The sequence below is a fragment of the Ruditapes philippinarum genome, unplaced genomic scaffold (genome assembly GCF_026571515.1).
Source record: "Ruditapes philippinarum isolate M1 unplaced genomic scaffold, ASM2657151v2 ctg249_1_1_1_1, whole genome shotgun sequence".
In the NCBI taxonomy this organism is placed as follows: Eukaryota; Metazoa; Mollusca; class Bivalvia; order Venerida; family Veneridae; genus Ruditapes; species Ruditapes philippinarum.
This window is the reverse complement of record NW_026857229.1, coordinates 121552-147316: the sequence shown is the minus strand read 5'-3', so window position 1 is coordinate 147316 and position 25765 is coordinate 121552. Positions and strand designations below refer to the sequence as shown.

Genomic DNA, 25765 nt, shown 5'->3' with positions numbered 1-25765 from the left:
CAAATGCTCACAATGAATAACAATAAATGGTCATAACCCTGCTGCATGAATTACAACAAATGGTTATAATGCTGTCACAAATGCTCACCATTAAAGAAAACGGAAGGTCATGATGTGTCACAAATGCTTCAAATCTATCTTAAATAATAATAAGCAAATCTTTTTAATAACAACTGACAGTTAAAGAGTATATCCATTTTGAAGGTTTGACCAGGCAAAGGTTAATTAAATTGATCACACCTCATGGTAATGGATAAATCATTGTTAATTCTATCATTTATTTCTCTACTATGTTCAATACATAAAATGTTCAATAAAAAAACATCAAATAAGATATATGGCAAGTCAATGCTGTGTATCGCATGCAGCTATAAACATTAATTTATCATATACATGTATGAATTAATGCTGCCATGTTTATTGCATATCATGTGACACTTGAAACAATAATGTTATTCCCTCTAGTGTAACCAGTTTCTATTGATGCTTCAAGTGGCTGTTAGAACATGACAAGTTAAAAGAATGATGGCCCCCACCCTTAGAAGTTGACACATGATGTTATCATTGTGAATATATATTTGAAAGAAAGATAGTCATGAGTGGGAATTTATACATAGAAAAATCACATGAAAAATTGGCATGCCGCAGCCGGGACTCAAACCACAGGTCTCTGGATTGCTATTCCATGTTGCTTACCACTACACCACAGCAGCGTGTTTTCTTCGTGCTTATTGGCCTTATATATTTAAGTTATCACTATTATTACCATAGCGGCGAGCTATTTATAGCTGCGGTAAAAGTACCAACTGGTAAAATCAGGAGTTCCTCAAGGATCCATTCTTGGGGCGCCCTTACTATTTTTGATTTATATAAATGATATATCTATACTCCGTAATGATCTTAATATAGACTTGTATGCAGATGACTCTACACTTTACCAATCCGGTGACTGTTTACTAGAAATACAAGATAATTTACAAAAATATTTAAATTATATAAATGATTGGTACCCAATAAAAACATCAAAGGGCTGCAAGTTCTGTGGTATTTTCTGATCTTTGCAATCTAAATCATACTAACTATCTGTATGTATTTTCCTATATAAGTTTATTTTTATATACTATAATTCATCTTACGCAGCGACTGCGTTAAGATTTTTTTCTATAACAGTTTGAGATTGATACATATGGAATTTTGCATGACTAGAGTTGCATCAAAAATCATTTTTTTATGACAGCCACACTTTATCCTTGCATATCGTGGCTACTTCCTTAAAAAAGACACTTAAAAAAAAAGTTGCCTCGACTAGGATTTGAACCTTAGGCCTCTCACACCCTAAACGAGCGCGATATGAGCGCGATACTCCTGCACCACGGTGAAGTAATACGTAATATGTAGCCTGAATAAAAACAAATACATTGTAATTCTAAATTGAGAATTTCCATTTTGTGTTTGTAATCCTTATCAATTTCGAGTATTTTGTTCACGATAAACTGATAAAAATAATTTAGCGAAAATCTGCTCGCCAAAACAGTCCGACATGTATATATTCCACTACTCGGCAGTCAGATTTATTTGTGTACTACGCCCTGGAGTATTCAGTAATCGACATAGCTAAAAATAGCATTTTCATTGATTAAAATGATATTCATCCGCGAAACTTGTGATTTCTATTGACTAATCTGAACTTTCAATGCACTGTAATTCGTTAGATGCCTACATTAAAAATTATTCTGTCTTTTAAATTGCTGGTTTTTAAGCAGTTTTGAGTGAGAACTACTTTGCGTTGTTAGGTCTGTTAGGAAATTTTGTGTTAGACCGTGGATGTTAGCTATGTATTTACTGATCTTGCGATCAGAAAATACAAAAATGCATTATAATTGGTTCTTCAAAAAAGGTGAAGAAATGTAATCCTCTCCTACTGAAAGTAAATAATACAACTCTTGATAATGTTACAGTTCAAAAGTTATCGGGCATTTATGTAGATAATACATTATACTGGCATTATCAAGCAAAAAACTAAATACAAAAATTGCCCTCTTCAAACATATCATTATTTACCTTACTGACGAAGTAAAAAAGATATATGAGCCGCGTCATGACAAAACCAACATAATGGGTTTGCGACCAGCATGGATCCAGACCAGCCTGCGCATCGTGGCAGTCTGATCAGGATCCATGCTGTTCGCTTACCTACTCTACTACAAGTAGAGAAACTGATAGCGAACAGCATGGATCCTGATCAGACTGCGCGGATGCGCAGGCTGTTCTGGATCCATGCTGGTCGCAAACCCATTATGTTGGTTTTGTTGTGACGCGGCTCATATTACAACGCTTAAGCCCGTCTCACACAAAACACGGTTGGGCACACGATTCCCATACGGTATACTCGGTTATATACGGGTTGACTGGTACGAGTTTTGAGCTCCAGCCGTGCTTGTGGATTAGTTGGCACGAATTAGACTCGAATATAACACGAGTATGTACGAATTGAGCACGGAATTACTCGGTCAAGCAAGGTTTCAACACGATTTGCATACGAATACATACGAGTGTTGTACGGTTCCAAGTACGGTCTAGTACGGTTAAACACGACTTTTACTCGATTTACTCGACTTTCACAGGGTTTACATAGGGTCCCGCCGACTTTTGTTCGAGTTAGGCTCGAAATATCACACATTTGTGTATGTTTTGATATAAATTAACCCATTTTGATGACTTGGCTTCATGAATTTTCGAAATTTCAGCGACGAACACCTTTATATAGATCATTAAAATCAATAAATGAATAAAAAGCTGAAGAAATGTAAAATGAATGTGTCTTTTTTTCTGTGGTGCAGCGGTTGCTGGAGGGCATTTGAGTTTGAATCCCTGGGAGACATGGTTATTGTCGGTTGGTCCTCCAGCTTATCAGAGTCAATAAGTTGGACTGGTCGGTGGGCCTGGATGGCTTTTCTCGTATTCCTTCTATGCATCCAAACCTTCTTCTTTGGATACATTCTAGTGTGATGCATCAAGTACTCTTGGTATGGTAGCAGCAGTTAGTTGTGTTTTTGTAACGTTCTTGCTGAGGCCGTGTTAGAACGTACGAGGCTGTGTGAGACCCTGTATACCCGTACTTTACCGTGTCGGCCATGTATGTTTCGTATATGAACCGTATTGGTCGTATGGCGATCGTATGAAAGCGTGTGTGCACTCGTTTGAATCGTACCGTGATCTTGTGACATTCGGGTGTTAATCGGGTGTTGGATGTAGGACTTGGGGACGGTCTCGAACGATTCCATACGATTTATATACGACATTGATACGGTTGGGCTCACTCGTGGAGTGGACTTCACATACGGCTGTATATACGGTCTCATACGGTCTCACACGGTCTCTTACGGTCTTGTACGGTCGCTTATACGGTCATACACGGACATGGCATCCGTACCAGTTTTTTAAAAGTTTTAAAAATCATACACGGCTTACACGGATACACTCGAATGGCCCGAGTGTAACTCGGATAACGCTACGGTTAGTTCGGTTGTATGTACGATTTACACGGGTGGCCAACCGTGTAAGCCGTGTGTCCTGTGTGAGATGGGCTTTACATCCTTCCTATGCTTCATTATTGTTGTACAGTATGGGGAAAGGACACACACTCATACATCAATAAAGTAAACTCAATTAAAAAAAGAGCTGCAAAAATTATACTGAAAAGACCGATACTTTCACCAACATTAGATATTTTTAATAAACTTAAATGGCTGAAATTCAATTTTAGAGTGAAGTACCACACAGCAATTATCCTGGTGTACAAATCTTTAAACAATCTGGCACCCTTATATATGACATAATTTACGCTCAATCACTCATAAAGATCTAATGTTCTGAAAAGTATACCTCATACAAATTATTTAAAGGATTCTTTTTCTTATTTCAGTATTGACATTTGGAATAAATTACCTTTTACTATCAAACAATGTTCGACTTTACAATCTTTAAAAAACAGCTGTAAAATTAATATTTTTAGATACATGATGAAAATTGACCACTTTATATTTTAACTGTTGTAAATGTTGAAATTATCCTTTTTTTTTTTTTGTTTTTAATCATTACAAGTTTATCTATAATTACTATAATTAATATGAGTTTCAGTCGGATGAATGAATGAAAATATCTAACCTTTACATTCAGGAATATATTTTTTTTTTTTTTGTTTTTACAAAAAGATTTTGGCCGAGTGGCTAAGTGTGGCGACATGGCTGAGTGGTTAACGCGTCAAACTAGTAATTAATGATCACTAGCCACATGGGTTAAACCTGTCAGGGGCAAGTCGCTGTTCCCTTGAGCAAGACATTTTACACTCATTGCTCAGTACTGGTTGGTTCCAGGAATGGATTCGAAAGTGTGTCTATAAGCTTACTGTATAGCTTCCTACACAATCAAACTAAAATAAATTCTGTATAAACTAAAAGGATTTTAAATTTTGTATAGATCTACATTTTTTTATTTGTTATTGTTAACTCAGAAGGCCATACTGAAAATAAGTATACTTCTTACTGTATAAACTTTGTATGTTACCTTCTATATATAAAGATTTTATTATTATTATTATTATTATAATTATTATTATTATTATTATCTCAGAGGATCTTGGACTTTCTTTATATGTATGTCTGTATGTCCTAGAAAATTTTATTTTTATTCTTCTCTGTAGCTTACAGTGTCTTAGTGTCTTGAATTATTGGTGTTGCTAGAAAGTTGTAATGCAAGCCACTTTTATAGCATTAGTTTGTATGTGTTGTAATAATTATTTTATGGTTGATGTAAAATTTTCTGTTTGTTTTAATGCTGTTTCATAGCATTCTTCACATGGGGAGATAAAATTGTCAACTTTGTTTAATGGATCCAATATTTGATCATATATGTATCATTTATTTTTACTGCTGTTTAGTTATGCATACCGTACAAGCAAAGAGGTCGGTCTACTCAGAAACTGTTAATTGGTAAAATAAAAAGAATCTGAACAATTGTTTGGTGTTATGTTACATTTGTACTTAAAATCTGCACTATATTTTGGAAATAAATTGATTAAAGAATGATTGATGATGATGATGATGATGATGATGATGATGATGTACCCTGCCTGGATTGAGGCTGCTAGAAGCAAAATCAGTACTAGTCTAACCTTAGTTTATACTATCAACTTTATTAATGATAGACGGCATGCTTTTAAAGTTTTTGTTGCAGATAAAAGTCATTTTTAGCTCGACTATTCGCAGAATAATCGAGCTAATGCAGTCACCCATTTGTCGGCGTCGGCGTCGGCGTCCCTGTGGTTAAGTTTTTGTATGTAAGCTGGTATCTCCATAACTACTGAAGGGAATGGATTGAAACTTCACACACTTGTTCTCTGTGATTATCTAAGATGATTGGCACAAGTCCCATAACTCTGGTTTGCTTTTTTTCATAATTATGCCCCTTTTTCGACTTAGAAATTCTTGGTTAAGTTTTTGTATGTAAGCTGGTATCTCCATAACCACTGAAGGGAATGGATTGAAACTTCACACACTTTGTTCTCTGTGATTATCTAAGATGATTGGCACAAGTCCCATAACTCTGGTTTGCTTTTTTTCATAATTATGCCCCTTTTTCGACTTAGAAATTCTTGGTTAAGTTTTTGTATGTAAGCTGGTATCTCCATAACTACTGAAGGGAATTGATTGAAACTTCACACACTTGGTCTCTGTGATTATCTAAGATGATTGGCACAAGTCCCATAACTCTGATTTGCTTTTTTGCATAATTATGCCCCTTTTTCGACTCATGAATTCTTGGTTAAGTTTTTGCGTGTAAGCTGGTATCTCCATAACTACTGAAGGGAATGGATTGAAACTTCACACACTTGTTCTCTGTGATTATCTAAGATGATTGGCACAAGTCCCATTACTCTAATTTGCTTTTTTAAAATAATTATGCCCCTTTTTCGACTAAGAAGTTCTTGGTTAAGTTTTTGCGTGTAAGCTGGTATCTCCATAACTACTGAAGGGAATGGATTGAAACTTCACACACTTGGTCTCTGTGATTATCTAAGATGATTGGTACAAGTCCAATAACTCTGATTTGCTTTTTTGCATAATTATGCCCCTTTTTCGACTCATGAATTCTTGGTTAAGTTTTTTCATGTAAGCTTGTATCTCCATAACTACTGAAGGGAATGCATTGAAACTTGAAGAGTTTTACCTTTTCGGACAATTTTATGTATTCATATAGGTAAGCATTATTATACTCAATGAAACACCCTTGTGACAAATTTTCGAATAGTCGAGCGTTACTGTCCTCCGACAGTTCTTGTTGTTATTGTAACAGAAATAGTCAAATGTCTGACTTTTAATGGTGGACTTTAAAGGACTCTCCAATATTTATATATATGAGTATATGCACCCCCTCTATTTTTTTGTGTCGCCTCTACGGAGTAGTGGCGACATTAATAGGGATCACTTCTCCGTCGTCTGTCCTGTCCATTACTGTCCCGCTGTCGGTCTGTCCTCGTCTGTCCCGTCCGTTCCGTCAACAAACTTGTCCCCGGACTTAACTCCTCATAAACCTACGGTGCAATTTCCCAATCCAAAACTTTACGGAATGATCAGTACCCCAAGGGTCTAGTTGTGCAATATTTGTCAGGGATTTCCGGTTCAATGATTTTTTGTCAAAGTTATGGCCCTTTAATAATTTTTAAAATTTTAAAGTTTTTCCGGTACTACTTCTCTTATACCACTAATGCAATTTCAATGAAACTTTACAGGATTGATCTTGTAGCGTCAAGCTCCTTGCCGCATATTGCAGGGGGTTTTTTCCGGTTGAATGATTTTTGGTCCGAGTTTATGGCCCTTTGATAAAAAAGGTTTCTTTTTTGTGTTTGCCCAGAATACACAAAAGCTTGTCCGGACTACTCCTCAATAAACTACTGGTGCAAATTTCATCCAAACTTTACAACGAATGATCAGTACCAAGTCCTAGTTGTGCATAATTGTCAGCATTTTCCGGTTCAAATGATTTTTGTTTGAGTTATGGCGCCTTTAAAAAATTTTTATTTTTAAAGTTTGTCCAGACTACTTCTCTTATAACCACTTTTGCAATTTCAATGAAACTTTACAGGATTGAGATCTGTAGCTCAAGTCCTTGCGCATATTGCAACGGGTTTTCCGGTTTGAAATGATTTTTTGGCCGAGTTAATGGCCCTTTTGATAAAAAAGGTGTTTTTTTTTTCTGTGTGGTTTGCCAGATACGCAAAAAGCTTGTCCGGACTACTCCTCATAAACTAACTGGTGCAATTTTATCCAAACTTTACAGGAATGAATCAGTACAAAAGTTGTTAGTCTAGTTGTGCACTGTCTGTCTGTCTGTCCGTCTGTCAGCAAAAATTTGTCCCAAAACATGAAATTGGCCATCATGAGGCGACACATGTGATTACTGATCGCTCTTGTTTCAGTTTTAAGGAAGACATTCAAATGAATTATAAAATCAATTACACTCTGTAAATTATTCTTATGAGTTTGCCATTAAATCTGATGACCAACTTAAATACACTAGGGCATTTAACCTATGACTTCAATAAGTTTACCAAGTTAACCACTAATGTTTCATTTTTCTGACAACTGCTAAATTTAAACCAAGCAAATAAGATTGTAAATCATGCGTGTAATGAGAGGATTATATAAGGATTTTAATCAGGAAATGGGCATATTATTTTCTTATGCCAATTTTAACATGCAAATGCTACTAATGCATGTTAACATTTATTTTGTGGGAACATGATTTAATTTATTTGCTAAACTTAAAAAAAAAAAATCTGAAAAGAGGTGAAGATGAATGACGAAGTGATTGATTACTTTGATTAGGAAGTAAGGTTCATAAACATTTTTTACTTTTGCATTCTTGATCTAAAAATGATAGGCTATTATATATATTAACCAGTTAACACAATCTTTGACCATAAAATCTCTAGTTTTACCCATTAAACACATTCTTTTACCATATTATCTATAGTTTTACTCAGTAAACACAATCTTTTACCATATAATCTCAAGTTTTACTCATAGCACAATCTTCTACCATATAATCTTTAATTTTTCCCAATAAACATATAATCTCTAGTTTTTCCCAGTAAACACAATTTTTTACCATATAATCTCTAGTTTTACCCAGTAAACACACTTTTTTCCATATAATCTCTAGTTTTGCTCAGTTAACCCATTACTTCATATACACGCCTTTTAACGCCTTTTTCACCCCCCCCCCCCCCCTTTTTGGGTTGTTCTAAATGATTGAAAAAAATGCCTTATTTAGGCCCCAAACACTTGTTTTTGTTTGAGAAATGTTGTTTAAAAAAGTGTCCCCTCGTTGCCATGGTAACAGAAAATTTAAAGCCTGAGCATGTTGTTGCAAGGGCAAATGGTCGCAGTCAAATTTGTGACAAGTTTGATTAGTGTTGAAGCAGTTTTTTATAGTAAATTATAGCAATTTGAACTTGTACGGGAAGACTTTTTCAAATGAAAACAGCCATTTTTCACAAAATGCTCATGAAGTAATGGGTTAATACATCTTTTACCATATAATCTCTAGTTTCAATCAGAAACCAACAATCCTTTGGCCATAAAATCCTAGTTTTACTCATTAGCATATAATTTCTAGTTTTACCCCCTCAGTAGACACATCTTCTAAACCATATAATCTCTAATTTTCCCAGTTTAACACAATTCTTACCATATCATTTCTAGTTTTACCATAAACACAATCTTTACCATTATTATCTCTACTTTTACTAGTAAACACAATATTTTACCATAAAATCTCTAGTTTTACTCAGTTAAACATATAATCTTAAGTTTTTTACCGCCCAAGTAAACATAATTTTTTACCATATCATCTCTAGTTTTACTCATTAACAAACACAATCTTTTACCATAAAATCTCGAGTTTTACCCAATAAACATAACATTTTACCATAAAATCTCTAGTTTTACTCAGTAAACACAATCTTTTACCATATCATCTCTAGGTTTACTCAGTAAACATAATATTTTACCATATAATATCTAGTTTCACCCAGTAAATACAATCTTTTACCATATAATTTATATTTTTACCCAGTAAACACACTTTTTTTACCATATAATCTATAGTTTTACTGAGTGTACACAATATTTTACCATATAATCTCTAGTTTACCAAGTTAACACAATGTTTTACCATATAATATCTACACTAGTTTTACCATATAAACTCTAGTTTTACCCAATAAACATTGGTTTTACCTTGTCAACATTGTTTTTACCTTGTCAACATTGTTTTTACCTTGTCAACATTGTTTTTACCTTGTCAATATTGTGTTTACTTTGACCTTGTTAACTCTATTTTTATGATGTTAACATTGTTGTTTTTTTACCTTGTTTAACCATGTCTGCTGGAATTTTAACTACTAACCATCATATTTTACCATTTACCAAGTAAATATTGTTTTACCATTTACCAGTTAAGTTTTACCAGTAAACATTGCTCTAGTTTTACCTAGTTAACATGTAAACCTGCCATATTTTTCCTGTCAGTCCCCAGTCAGGTAATATTATCACATTGATCATCTACTAACATTTCATTTTTATCAGGAAAATTTAAGTGTAAAGATAAGAGAAAAAACAACATTGAATAATGAGTAATACAACTGTAAACTGTTTCAATATTTTCATCAGAAAGGCATGTTTCATGATGTTGTTGGGAATTGGATATTTTATTATTGTGGTATATATATATCTATCAAATACTGTATGTGTATTTATATTAGATTTTTTAAATATTATAAATTTTTTTAGAATGATACTAGATAAAAAGAACTTATGTTAGATGTAGATAAATTTGGTAACTCCTTTATAATTTACTTGCTGATTTTTTAAGCATCAGATGTTATTCTTATTAAGTAAATGTTTTTTCCCTAAAATAGAATTTATATGATACCGGTAGTTTTAAATGACCTTGCATGGTAAAAAGTCAGGTAATAGTTATAACAGCATATTAAGTTTCATATAAATTTAGATTTTTTTTAATTTATAGTTACTGAGGAATATAAATATAATTTTAAAACAGAACAAAGGGAGAAGGCATTTCTGTCAGATATATGCTATATAATGGATGGAAAAATGAAACTTAAATGAAACTTAAATAAAAATTATGGAGTAACATGAAATTTTTGTTTATAAATTTTGAAATGAATGGAAATACAATTTTTTGAACAAGTTGGAAAAGTAAATGACTGAATATTGAGCTTTTTAAATGTTAAATAATAGATGACTTATAAAACTGACTTATTTAAAACAAGAAATGGAGTTAGAATTTGTGTATAGTAAAAGAAATTTCTTTGTTTATTTTTGTTTATATATTGACCTAATGAAAATATTAAAGGGGGACACAGGCAAAATTTTCATTTCTTAGTTTTGAAATTTTCATTCATTAGTCTGTCAATGTCCTCAAAATGAGTACACTAAACAGTCAAAGGAACAAAACTTTTCTCCATATAAAGAATAAAATGGTGTTTTCCTAACTTGACCCGCGTGGGTCAGGTTAGAGCGCTAAAAATTTCACAATAGTTGTCACTCTGTACTCTGGAAACGTTAAAAAAACATGTCAAATCAATAACTTAGACTTGTTTCAATCATCACGATATCCACAATATTTGTTATTGTAACTTCCGGGTTTGTTTCAAATCGCATGACTTGTTTTTAAGCTATTCGGTGATTCTGTTCGCGTCAAAATTTTGTTCAACATATATAGATATATTTTAACTTCAAACCCAAAATATATAGAATTTATACAGAAATTCATGTTGGGACTTTAAGAAATGTCATTTTAGGGTGATTTGAGTACAGAAAATCATTTTTATATTTTTGCCATTATTTTTGCCTGAGTATCGCTTTAAAATCAGTGATTTTGACTGATGTATAAATCAGACATGTTTAACGTGTGGTGAATGCATGACCAATATTGATGAGGATATTTTATTGGGAAAAGTGATTGGTGGAGAGGACTTAGTTACTACAGGATTGTTACTAAAGTAATTAATATAAGTGATGTATATATAGACATAATTATAAAAACAAAACAAATGTTCATGTTAGTTTTATGACTTTAAATTGTTTTTGATACTTTTTTTTTAATATTAAGTTTGAATTTACACTTTTCATGTTTGTTATTAAAGATAGTGTTGTATGAACTAAAGCTTTAAATATATATGAAGGAGATAAGTTTATGAGCTGAAGAAAGTAAAATATGAACTAAATACCCACACTGTATGAACTAACAAATAGGTATATAACCTATGAGATCAACATTTCTGAACATATAAAACCAAGAAGTGCTGTGAATTACTTTTTATGGAATGTGGTGTAAGAATAATAAAATAATCATAAATGGTTATGAGGATTTGTCATATGACAATTATAATTGTGTATTTATTATCATCTCTATGTGGAAAGGATATTTTTTTATAACATTTCTGTAGAAATAAGGTTGTGACATTAAGAATGGCCTCTAGGTATAATGTGGCACCAGGGCCTTCAAAGGCGTGGCAGTGTCTTTGCTGTTGGTGTGAACATGAAGAAAATGATTTTAAAACAGAACAAAGGTAGGTAATTCTTATCTTCATGTACAGATATAAGATCTGTACATTATTTATGATGGGGGTATTTACAATGTGTTAAATTTTTTGTAAGGTTTAAGAGGTTCTGGGTCTGATACCACTGTATCAAATGCTAGCACTGTTTCATTGTTGCCTTTTGTTATTTTAACAAAATGAAAATTGAGTGTAATACTATGTACATAATATTACAGGGTAGAAAAATTTAGCTAACAAGAAAAATAAAAGATGAAGGGCATCTGTGGCTGAGTGGTCAAATAACTTACATCTTACCTCTGTAGGTTTGAGTCTCCCAAGCATCTCCAGATATTTTCATGAGAGAAAGCTATCAAGCTTAAGCTTACAGAACATTGTTAGTTCCATTAGGTGCCTGTTCATACCTGAATAAACAGACAGATTGACACCTGATGTCTTCCTCCACTAGTAAAGCTGTAAAGTCGCCAATGCCCTATACTGTATTAGTGCGATGTTGGAAAAAAATGTAAGTTTGTCAACAAATAAAGACAATGTTGACTAAAGAATCACTAAATTACAAGGAAAAAAACCCATATAATTTAAAGAAATTCTATTACTGTTCTTTTTCATGAGACAGATAAAAGGACAATTGATACCTCTGTGATTATTTATCATACAAACATGTGTATTTTCTACTATCTTGTTTTAGATATCCAAAATGCACTGATACTTAAATATTAACAACTGTTTTGATATGATAAGGGAGGTAAACATGTTAGTCATATTTTGGTCTAAGATTATGGCAGTTTAGAGTTACCTCTCTTGCATTAAGTTAAACTAAAAGAACTTGTCAATGTTGATGAAGGTAAAGTTATTGATTACTATTATCTATCAGAAGATTAAAATTACAGTTATTTCATACTTGATTCTCCATAAAAATTGGAATAAATATTGGAAACATCTTGTCAAGCACTAAAATCAGTCAAACATAGCTTATTCAGTTTAAAAAAAAAAGATAGCAAATATTGATATCAGGTAGGCTGGTAGGGTGTTGCCATGGGTGATGTTACTGGTACAATCAAAATTTATTTCTTGTGAAGCCATGTCTGGAGGGAAATTGAATTATCTATGTGACTCAGGAAGGTATTAGCAAGACTTACAGTTGGTTAATATGTTTTACAAAGTTTCCTTTATCAAAGGCACTTTCCATGAAATGAACACAGTTCATGAAAAGTTTGCAAATTATTCATTGTATGTCATGAATTGTATACATGAAAAGTTCAGGAGAAATATAATTCTTAAATTATTGCAAGTTCTTAAACAGTTCATGAACCACCTAAACTAAAACATTTCATGTCCTTTTCATGAAAGAAACATTAAAATGTTCATGAATTATTCAGTTATTGTAATATATGTACTTTATCTGCTCCAATACTGAAGAGTTACATGTTATAATACAAAGATGATTCTATATCTACAAAGTAAGAATATAATTTATAACAAAGTAGAAACACAGATAGTCAATACACTAGTACGATGACTAATAAAGCATTCACATTGCTTATCACCAATTCATGAACTTTGAAGAATTTGTTTTGCCCATGTACAATTTATGAACAAGCTTGGAGAACTGGTCATGATCATAAGTTCATGAAATTTCTTTATGAACTTTTTAGGCCATGTTCATGAACTGTTCTTAAATGTCTTGAAGAGTTCATAAATTTAAGAACAATATTTTTCAGGGTTATAAAGCTTAAAACCTGAACAAAATAAATCTGTAAAATGGATGATTTTAAATGCTTTAACATAAACTAGTTATGACAACCTTTGTTAAATTTCTTGGCCTAATTTACTAACAAGTGAGCAATTTAAAGTATCAACACTGAAGATGTAATAAAATCAGCTCCAACTAAGCAGCACATTGTAATGTTTACAGTAATAAAATTTTGTAAAACCATTTTATTACAACTTTAATCCCAGCATTGTCATCAAATCAGGGATCTTTTACTGGTGTGTACTTTAATGGAGGAAATTAAAGATTTCCTTATTACTTGTCTACATAAAATCTTAACTGTTCCATAAAACTTAAAACACTATTTAATTGGTCAATTTGGATACAAATTCAAGTTGTAGATAATCTTCATTAAAGTTATAACAGGGATATTCACAAATGTTTCATGACATGAATTTTATATTTAACTTCTTCACATTCTGCTGGCAGCTTACATGAAAACCTTTGAGTTTGAACAATAGTCTTTGATTCTTTGTTTTACCAAGGTTGCTTGGAATCTTCCTTTGGGCTTGTATATATATTGTAAATTTAATTGATTTCAAGTCAATTTGTGCTCTATGTAATAGACACTCAGAATAAGAAAAAAATTTAAGGAAATTAAGGGCTTAACAGGAGCGATGTAGAAGCATCAAATTTATTTACTTCATCATGAACTACATTATAAAGGCAGATATAACGTTAAGTCATTAACAGAATTGGTTAAATAAACACAAATATTGAGAAAAATAGACTCTCAGAAATTTTTTAATTGATGCATTCTCATTGAACAAAAAAGTAGGGCAAAGACTAATGGTAGTGATTAGTCATATAAAGGATTTGAGAAAATCTTTGAAATATTTAACTCACTGTCAGGCTAAAAATTGTGGAAAATTACATAATGTATCTGGTAAAAGGAAGGAAGAAATTATCTATGCTATCTGCATAATGCCATAATTGTTTTCATGAAATGTTAATAACGTTGAGGGTATGTAGAATGTGTCAGGCAACCAATTGCAAGCTCAAAATCAGTACAAGTGTCAAGGTTTCAAGGTTTATTTGAATACGTCAGGGCCCATATGGGCATGTGACAACATAAAACAGTACATACATACAAAATAATACAAAATGGCAAATAATATGTAAAAACAAAATACAACAAAATGGCAAATTATAAATGGTCATACAACTCCATGATGTAATAAAATTACAGTAATAATTGACTGATAATGGAGGATGAGAGAGAAAAATCAAAAATCATTGTGAGAAAAAAACAGAGAGAAAAGACATAAATCTAATAAGCTAACATTATTTAAATAATAACATAATATTTTTGCAAAATATAGCAAGTTTCAAAAGGATATCTTTATTACTATGGTTCATTAATTTTTCAAATTTTAAAGCACTTGGACGTTCATAGAAATATTTATCAAGATACAGCTTTCTTGTATTAACTAAATGTGAACATTCAAAAAGATAATGGAATTCGTCGCCTAAAGAGTTACTGGTACATAGGTTACAAGTTCTAAGTTGTCTTGGAATATCATCAAACCTTCACGTTGGTAAATCATTATTAAATCCCCACCACAAGACAATGTGCAGTACCCATGCCACCGCAGTGCTGACTCGAGGTTAAGGTCACCTTTGAAAGTCAAAGATCAAATATAAAACAAATATAAACCTATAATTCTATACCCCTTATAGTCTAAGGTTTTTTCAAGCTTCAAATGTACACCTAAACAGGGCAATGACCCATGCTGTCATTTTGCAGACTCAAGGTCAAGGTCACACTTGAAAATCAAATTTAATGTCTGCTTTATAAATCCTATATCCCTTTAAGGATTTTTTCAAACTTGGCGCAGAACCCATGCAGCTGCTCAGTGCAGACTCAGGGTCACGGTCAGTCTTAAAGGTCAAATATTAGACTATTTTGTGTTTGCTCTTGAAATCCTATTCCCCTTGAGTATTTTCACCCATGCTGCCACTGTGCAGGTCAAAATTTGAACATTTTATGTCTGTACTATAAACTCTATAGTTTTGAAAACTTAACTTATATGCTTTCTTTCAAAAATAATGATAAGTTTTACTACATAATGTCCTGTGTTATAGAGATCAGGTAGGGATATTTATCACTCCTGTGGCAGTTCTTGTTATTGACAAGTCTCTAGCATGCATGTATGCCATTGAAACGTTGATCATGAAACCTTAGTTGTTCATCCCTGAGACAATATCTCATTTACCTCTTAATGAATCATTTTCATGAAACTTTGATCAAATATTCACCATGTACATTTATATGTTTGCAATGTTCAGGTGAGGTTGATGTTTGATATGTTCAGTAATTATTCCTTGAACTGACTTCCCTGATGGAAATGGCCAACATTCTCATTCATGGTTTTGTTCACTTCAAATCACTAAATGCCTCTCACCGCTGTGGGTTCGAATCCCAACAGGGACTTTGGATTCTTTCATGTGAGGAAGCTATCCAGCTAGCTTACAGAACATTGGTGGTTCTACTCAGGTGCCTGTTCGTGCCTGAAATATGCACTGAAGGGCACCTGAGTTCTTCCTCCACCAGTTAAGCTGGAACGTCGTGATATGACCTATACTGTGTTAATGTGACGTAAAACCCATATCAAACAAACAAACAAACTTGGTTTTGTTGAATAATTTGAAAGTTTGATTATTTGTGGTTCTAATAATGCATGGGTTTAAAAAATGTGTGTCAGTGATGTTAAATCTTGAATAACTGATATCAGCAAAAAGTTGTCATTTTGTAAATTTGTTACCCGTTAAAGTTGTGAAACTTGTCTTTGTTATGATATATATAGTCAATGTTATATTTACAGGTGTGTTCTCTTCTCCTGTTTAAAGTTATATTTTGTTTAATTTATGGGCAGTCCTCACAATCAGTGAATGATGGATATAATAATACTCTATTACTTTCAATGACTGTTTGTTTCTGTGGTTTACAAAAGACAAGGATGAAAATGATTTTGATAGATTAGCCACACATGTATCATGGTAATATTTTCCCCAAACACAAATAAATTAAATCTTTAAGCAAATAAAATCATGTGAACCAAATAAACTTATTTTATTCCCTGTTTAATCCATTATTGAAATAAAAACATATTAATTGTTAAATTTTACATGTTATCAGGGAAGATTGAAAGTAAAATATTGCTTGAGGAAATTTATTAATTATGTATGAATTTAAAAAGACTTGATTTTGTACAAGATTATCATGATCAAAGTGTAAAATATCAATGTGTGACATTAGTTTTTAATTTGTTTTCAGTGTTGGAATCTTTTTGTCTGTATAAATGTTCAATTATTTAAAAATACAGTTGTCAACCAAATTGAAGATACCACAACAAATTAAATTGAAGGATAATGTAACAAAATGTAAACAGAAATGATAAAAAAAGTCTTTTAAGTTTGGATCATTGGTCCATAACCGTAAACCCAGCATCTATTTTTAGAACTGTCCATTATTGGCGTCCGCGCCGAAGCGCGGCGCCTTTTATGTAATGAAATCAGATTTTGTGAAAGGGCGACAGCAACTTCTCAAGCCTTTTATAGTTGTTGATAATAAAAGCTGATCATTCCGATCGGTATGAGGGTGCTTGATTATTAATAAGTCGCGATATGTATAATGAATAGCGAACTGGAGAATTTCGCAATGCAAACATTTTCAAATTAAATAACCTTTTCCGTCAATAAATCGCGCTATTCAGGGTATTTTTATTTATCATTTTGTAGTACACAGTGGGTAATTATGGTATGTTATTCCGAAAGCTGTAAATAGAATGATGAGTTGATGACCTAAATATTCCGAAAATCTATTTATAGAGGGATGTACTCCTGTCGGTAATTCTCGGTCTCTCCTGGTCTATTTTGTCGACCGGCGAATAGTACCACACGTTTATTGTCCGGTCTCTCCCGGTTTTGGAGTAGATGTTTGATATCGTTACAGAACAGAACAAATTATTAATATTTTACAGATAAATAAGCTTTTTTCAAAATGAATGTTTGTCACTTAGTTTGGTTACAATGATTAATAAACACTGATCAACTCTCAAATTTATTGATTATTATCATAAACATACAATTCGAAAAATAAAACCAACAACACAAATCGCATGTTTTATTTTATCTATATGAGATAAAAACAATAATGTGTACAATAATTGAGAAAAATGTACATTTTTATGGCATTAATATGACACTATCAACTTTGAAACAATTTATTTAATTTGTTATTCGTGTTTAGTAAAGATGCCGAGGAATTATTCAAAGTTACAAGTCAGATTTTATGAATTATTCAATTGATTGATAATTTAAAAAATGATAAAGAAAAATACAAATGTACATGTATATGGTTTAAGAATTAACAATATTATATATTGAAAGATTAACCATAATTTACTGACTTTTTCCAGTTAAGTTTTGACTTATAATCGTCGGTCATTATGACAATTGAATTCTTAAAATAATAGTAAACGTAAAAACTCAGTATTAAAATAGTGCATAAAACACAAAAAAGAAAAGAAAACAATATTCATAAAATCTGTATTTTTTTTATAAAAAAATATATTACAATTAGTGTATAATAAACATTTATGCTCAACATGATCAACATGGTAATATAACTAGTGTCATATTGTTACTAAGTGTGGGGGTCTTCGCTAATAGCGATAACATAATAAGGGACAATTACACAAGTGTGGTGTTGATTATGCGTTACTCATATGGATTATAAATGATTGTATACATGTATATCCGTTGCTATTGATAACCATGATCATTAAGAAATAAGAAGTAATATTCTAATTTCTAGCATGCCAATCAAAGTTATAAATAATGAACAATGTCTGTCGTTCGTTCATTCATAAGTGATATACAATTCTGGTAAAAACCAATGAACCATTGAACAGTTTATAAGAATATCTTGTCATCATATATCTACTAGTTCATCTGCACCTGCTGCATTTCTTGTTTGGACGCCCTTTAATGCTTTGCATCAATGCTTTTCTTGTCAATTTTGGGATATGAAGATGAAAACTTGATCTTGGTCAACCAGCACTGTAGAGCCTGTCTAAGACTGCAAGAATATACAGGCCAGCCTGGTTAAATGTAAGTGAGCAAAGGTTATTCTGTAGGGTTAGGGTTAAAGTTCAAGCGGGTTTTGCAGCAGTGAATTATCTCTGTTATATATAATCTTTATATATAAAATCTGATTTGTTCACTTATTGAATTCTGATTAAAGCATTTATTTCAAAAACACTGAAAGATATTAGTTGAACTATAAAATTGTTAAGTACTAAGGTTTTGTTATCTTTAATGGAAATTGATCTTTTTCCAGTTTTAAGTTTTATTAAAGATGTAAAGTTTTGAGTGTAAGCAGAAGAAATGTCCCTTTATAATTCAGGTCAATTTATTTGATGTTACTTTTGACAGAGAGATGCAATATAAGAAGTCATATTCTGTCAATGAGGTCAAGTGTTTCGGAAGTGTTAAAGATTGAATTAATTGTAAATATTTGTTAAAGTGTATATGATCTGTGTCAACCAGAGGCTTGCCAAGTTGATCTTGATTGATGGAGGGCCGGTCATTGCGGATGGCTGACTAGTTGTGATAATTACACTTATTTATAGAAGTATTATAATAAATGTTTGAAGTACTTAAGTGATACTTTTATCAAGTGGAGGATGTTCGATAATTTTGTGTTATATATTTTTATATGAAATTCATTTTTATTGAAAAGGGAATATTTTGTGGACTATATTTTCATATGGACAAATTTCATATTGTTGCACTGTGGTCATGTGATAATTGAATAAAAATAGCTCTGAATCATAAGTCATACATTATTTCATTCAGAAATGCCTGTATATAAATTATTATATGTATATTTATTATCTGCAGCATAAATTAATGTTTTTATCATCAGTTAAAAGAATTCTGCTGAGGGAAAATCATTCTTTTTCAGCGAAGTTTATTTTTATATGTGATACTTTTTTGCATATTCTTGCATGTATGTGCAATATTAAAACAGCTTTATAGGCAGTAATGTTAAAAACACATGTATTATAGGGCATGAAATCATTGATGTAGCCATGAGAATTGTTATAATGGTCTGCAGTTTACATTATAGATTTTTGTGCATTCAGGACAAACAAAATTACAGTTGGTTTGCCAAAATAGAAATTACTTTTTTGTTTTGTAAAATGAAGCATAGTGACTATCAGGTTTCAAAAAAGAATTTCATTTAGTTTTAGAGTTTAAAAATTATATTTTATTACATTACGGCTAAGCCGTCCTATCTAGGAACATTTAAGAATAATTATTATGTCTTTTATTTTACAGTACTATCAGAGACTTATTACTGTGACATTATGAAACTTTGTTTTGTTTTAAAATGTCCATATTACTTTTACATCATGATAGCGTTTTGTTAAAAGATAATGTTTAATTTTTTTTGATGCCCGGCCATTTAGTTATTGAAGTGCCTATCTGCAAGGATGATCTACAAATATTTATTTGAATCTATCCAGTAAATTATAATATTTGTAAATTGAAGCATCACATATGATGATGATTTTAAAAGAAAACGCTGTAGAAACTGATTGATTTTATAGTATATATGAGCCGCGTCATGACAAAACCAACATAGTGTGTTTGCGACCAGCATGGATCCAGACCAGCCTGCGCATCCACACAGTCTGATCAGGATCCATGCTGTTCGCTATCAGTTTCTCTATTTGTAATAGGGTTGGTTAGCGAACAGCATGGATCCTGATCAGACTGTGTGGATGCACAGGCTGGTCTGGATCAATGCTGGTCGCAAACGCACTATGTTGGTTTTGTCGTGATGCGGCTCATATATATACATAAGAAGTCTGTAGTTAATGTTAATGGATTCAACATTTGTTTGATGAGGCAATATAACTAGAACTAAATGCTCATCTGTGTACAGGTACTGGAATTCCTGATTTAGTCAATTGTTTATAATACACATGATTAAATCTTCATTTTTACTGATTCAAGATAGAGAATTGATTCAATTGTTATACCTTTGCAATGAAACTCTAAGCTTTATCCCAAGCCAGATTTATATCTTGTTGATGATGATGATCAATTTAAAAAATTTACTAAATGGCTTTTCAGAAAATTCAGAACATTCTTAATATACAAGAATTTATGTATCTTAAAAACCCCTTATATTTCATTAACCTTCTGGGTATATTATACTGTTGTTGACAACTGAGATCATTGCAGGCCTAGATTAGCTGGTTTGTGGGGTGTACTGTCTGATGATGGTCTGCACTGTTGGTATATACCTGTATATGATACATTAGGACTTTTCCAGATTGAAAGATTGACAAGTCTATTTAAAATATCTAGTGGGGCATTTTTAATTGATTGTGTCTGATTGCTATGAAATAAAGTGAATTTATTAAAGGGGGGAGTTATATAGTTAAAATGATGGATACACATTAAATATGTTAGATTCTGTCCTAGCTTAAACATCTGTCCAAACTCTATGTAATGTTAACAGTATTCCTAAAATTGACATTTAGTGTTACAAATTACAGTGAAGTAAAATACAAAAAATGGAAATCTGTAGAGATTATTTTAAACAAAATGTGACATATGATACAGGAGTTGCTAATATAACACGACTTTTTAAGAACTGAGCTAATTTTGCCTGTTTGATATTTTCCAGAGGGCCCACAAAGAGGAATTAATTAAACTAATCTGAGGGAAGAGTTTTTTAAGATTTATCTAACAGTAATGAGTCAGAATGTTAATATTATAATACAGGAGAGTTTTGTGTGAGTGCAGTGCAGTTTAACAAACATCTATGTTTCCTCAGTTTTACCCAAAAAGATAATTACAGTATAATGCAAATATTATAAAATAAGAAATTGGATATTATTATGTATGTTATGGTAATATTAATGTTTCAAGATTATCAATTAAAAAGGAAACTTATTAAGAGGTTATCCTTGATTTTTTCAAAGGATGTAAAGAAATGAAAGACATTTGATATACTTGACATATAAACATGTATGATATTATAAAATGTGAAGAGATTTTTGTATAGTCCTCTATCATTTGATACATTACAAACAGTGGCTGGATATAGAATTACATGATACAGATAGTAATAATAACAAAATGTATGAGATGTATAATATATGTGACCTTAAGGGAAATAAATAATTGCACAATACAAAATATTTGATAGTTCAACTTTAACATATCTGTAAAAGTCACAAATAGATAGGTATCTGCGTAGTGTGAAATCGGGGAAATTTAACATTTAATGAGTTACTGGAATGAAGTGACATTTTTACAGGCCTAGATAAGGCTGGTTATATAATGTGTATTTTTCTGTGGGATATTAACTTTGGAGATAAAACACCAACAAATGGGAGCAGATGTAAAATGGTATGGTAGAGCAGCTAATGTAATCATCATCATGGAATATGGTGTGATATGACTTTTCAGGAGTCAGTTAAGCACTAGAAATAAATTGTTGAAGGATTTTACATATAGGTAGACTCACACTAACTACTCAACTAATTAAGTTTTGGATGACATTCTAAATGGAATAAAGAGATCTATACAAGTAACTTTATGAGATAAGTGTTAAAATAAGATGTTGTTTTAAGATGATACATGCCTAGGAGATAACAGATGACAATATGAGATAATTAAATATGCTTGTGGAATTATGAGATAATAATTATATTCATAAGAGATTTGAGATGATATATGAGATAATGAGGTAATATATGCATATGAATAAATAAGGTGATATATACCTTTGATATAACACTTTAATGGGATTATAATAATGAGGTGATAATATGGGATGACATTTTAAGATGAGATATTAAACACAATTATAGACTAGCATCAGGGTAAGGTTATAAAAATGTTGAAGAAGTCAAGGTCATATTCCGTCGGGGACACCAGCAACATGGAGGAGCAGGAAAATATGTACGTTTTATTTCTTTCATTTACACAAACATGTTACCTACACACAGGTGAGAAATAACACATGTGAATGAGATGGAAAGCAATGTAATACCAATTGACTCTGGGGGACAAATCGGGGTACCCAATAAATATGTTGCATTAAAAAGTCAACACTTGAATAGTTATGTACAACTAGGATTGATTATTTTTCTAAACTGATATGGATAAAATGTACACATTTAATGGTTTGATAGGGTCAGTTCAAAGCAAGAGTAAGTTTACAATTTATTATAATAAAATTCTAAGCTCTAATATAACAAATTAGCATGGTAAGATAAATTCTAAGCAGGCATAACTCCCTTAAAGCAATTAAGCAAGGTAAATTCAGGACAATTAATAATACTTAATAAATTATATCAATTTAGCATGGCAAGGTAAATTCAGGACAATAAATAAATTAAATCAATTTAGCATGGCAAGGTAAATTCAGGACAATACTTAATAAATTATATCAATTTAGCATGGCAAGGTAAATTCAGGACAAAAGTCAATTAAATCAATTTAGCATGGCAAGGTAAATTCAGGCCGAGATTAAGTTAATTAAATCAATGTAGTTAGCATGGCAAGGTAAATTCAAAGCAGGAGTAAGTCCACCAGTTAAGCAGGGTTCCAGTTAATATATATTAGGCATGATATATCCTGCTATAAAGTTATATATTAGGAGTAATAGCAGAAAAAATATAATCAGATTCTGGTTTAACACCAGAATTATTAAACACCAATGATATTTTGTGGTCTATCTATCATAAATGACTTAATGTTGGCCATTATCCCACAATAAAATATGTCTGTTATTTTCTAGAATTGGCAAATGCTTGTAATTTAATCATTTCATTTTTCTTTCCTGAATGGATTTCACAACTGTTATAGCTCAACCTAGAATACTACAATGTGCTGCATTGTACAGTATTTCCTGTTCTTAGGTGTGAATTTATAAGTTGTATTTTTTCCTGAAAATATTTGTGTTGAAAAGCGAGATTGCAAAAAATGCTTTACATGCATACCTTAAAGTAAATGAACATATAAATGCTTTGATTATACAGTGAAAGACCCAGTGTTATTATAATAAAGAATTTTGTAACTGACTTAAGCCTCTTAAAGAACTGTCATTCTTTTCTACAATTAATATATTGTAAGATATAGCTTGAAGTATAAATAACAATTTTAGGTCAGTTAATTGCTATATCACTAATTGAAGCTTATAATTTTTTCCTTCAAAGCATAATTTGGAATGTATTTTACATAAAAAGATGGCTAGTATTTAAATGACTTTTACTATATTACTAACAATATTTTTTTCTTAGAATTAAATCAAACATAGGCTTAATGGTTTCAGGATTTTTATCTATTATTTAAATGTTCGATAATAAAATGAAATATGCTAATTCCCTTTGAAGGGAAGAATTATTTAAGGGATAATTTACTGTTTTAGGGTTCAATTTCCTATCCATCTAATAATAATAATACAGAAATATATGGATTCAAATAAAGTAATCTCCAGTTAAAAATCTTTAATTTCTTTAGATAAACATAAACAGAAAATGTGTAATAAATAATTATTATAGCTCTAAATCTGTCAAAGGTCAAGATCACAGTAATCACTGAAATACTGGAAAAAGTCACTACAGCTAAATCAGTCAAAATACTTCTGGATTGAATAAACAAATTATATGCTGCAGATAAATCAGGTGATATACATGTAAGTAAAGTAACAAGATCATAGTGATTAATTTTGACTGTTATGCTTAACATTATACTTAAGGAATACTAAATTATATGCAACAGAAGTATCAGAATCTCTTGTAGTGTTCATGATTGATTACAGAAATTGTTGAAAATCTGTCATTTAGGTCACTGTGATTTGACTAAAATAGTGCATAGACCTATATCAGAATGTTTTATTTTAAAGTTCAAGGCCACGGTGATGCATGGACCTATATGCAACAAATATATCAGAATATTTTATTTGAAAGTTCAAGGTCACAGTGATTACTGAAATAGTGCATAGACATTTATCAGAATGTTTTATTTTAAAGTTCAAGGCTACGGTGATTACAGAAATAGTGCATGGACCTATATGCAACAGATATATCAGAATGTTTTATTTTAAAGTTCAAGGTCACAGTGATTACAGAAATAGTGCATGGACCTATATGCAACAGATATATCAGAATGTTTTATTTTAAAGTTCAAGGTCACAGTGATTACAGAAATAGTGCATGGACCTATATGCAACAGATATAGCAGAATGTTTTATTTTAAAGTTCAAGGTCACAGTGATTACAGAAACAGTGGAGAACTGACTGAGAACGTTTACATGTTAGCAGGAATTATCAAACCATTATGTGGTGAGATGAGAATATGCAGAGAAATGCCACAAAACTTTCCCTTATAATAGGAATTGATAATGAAAATTATCTAAACAGTAATTTGACTCAATGAAATATTACATCATAGGAAATGAAGTGTTTTGTTCCAGTTATGTTGTCAGAAGCTTTAAATACAAGCATACTGTGATACCATCGGCAAAATATAATCAGTAAATGCACAGCTTATATTTTTTAAGTGATTAACCTGTTGTTACAATCCAACATTGATTGATTGTAAGGTATTGTTACAGTGAAATATAATATTGATTTATATTTGATTTGAATGTCAAGAATCTGGTATAAATTGCTGTAGCATTATCAAAGTTCTAGATGGATAATAAACTTGTAGATTCTGTTATATGTATGTGTAACATGGTTGGGGACTTGTAAAAACATTCTTTTTGTGTCATTTCTGCAAGCAGGAACATTTATCTTTCTGAAGATCTGGGTTTTTAGATTGCACATTTCAGTTTCAATGGGACTAACTGTGCTTTTTGAGAGAAATTTTAGGAAAGTGTATACAAATTTGAAAAATTCGACAAATAAGAGAGAAGTTTAATGTATGATATTTATATACAAAAATTTAGCTGGATAAAGGTAGGTTGTACAATTACTCTTCTTCTTTTTTAATGGTTTCTATATTGGAGATAACTCTATATGTAATAGATTATACAGTTTAGTAGAGTTACCTTTCTTAGTAAAGATGGTCATGTGTCATAATTGAACATGCTGCTCATACTGTTTAAAGGCTTAAAAAGAAAAATAGCAAGAAACCCCAGTTTTTGACTTCAACAAAAGCATACTTTGATTGGTCAGCACTTCATGTCATCAATTTTTTGTAAAAGCTTAAAGATGTAAGTTATCTAAAAAAAATTGTACAAGATTGTTCATAGATAGTGGATTATGAAAAAAAGGTTTTTTGTAAATATAAAACAAAGGATTTTATGC

General features: G+C 31.5%; 1 protein-coding gene across 9 annotated transcripts in view; it reads left to right on the top strand.

Moving 5' to 3' along the window:
- Positions 1-25765, top strand: part of LOC132749123 (rap1 GTPase-activating protein 1-like) — a 230017-nt gene that overhangs the window by 95764 nt on the left and 108488 nt on the right. The window contains exon 1 of one of the 9 annotated variants that reach the window (XM_060738815.1): positions 11544-11659. The exons of 7 other annotated variants lie outside the window; for them this stretch is intronic. In XM_060738815.1, coding sequence (XP_060594798.1) covers positions 11559-11659 — 101 coding nt within the window. In that variant the 5' untranslated portion in view covers positions 11544-11558. Of the gene's footprint in view, positions 1-11543; positions 11660-21370; positions 22410-25765 lie in introns of those variants that run through there. One more of the 9 variants, XM_060738817.1, reaches the window with a different exon arrangement.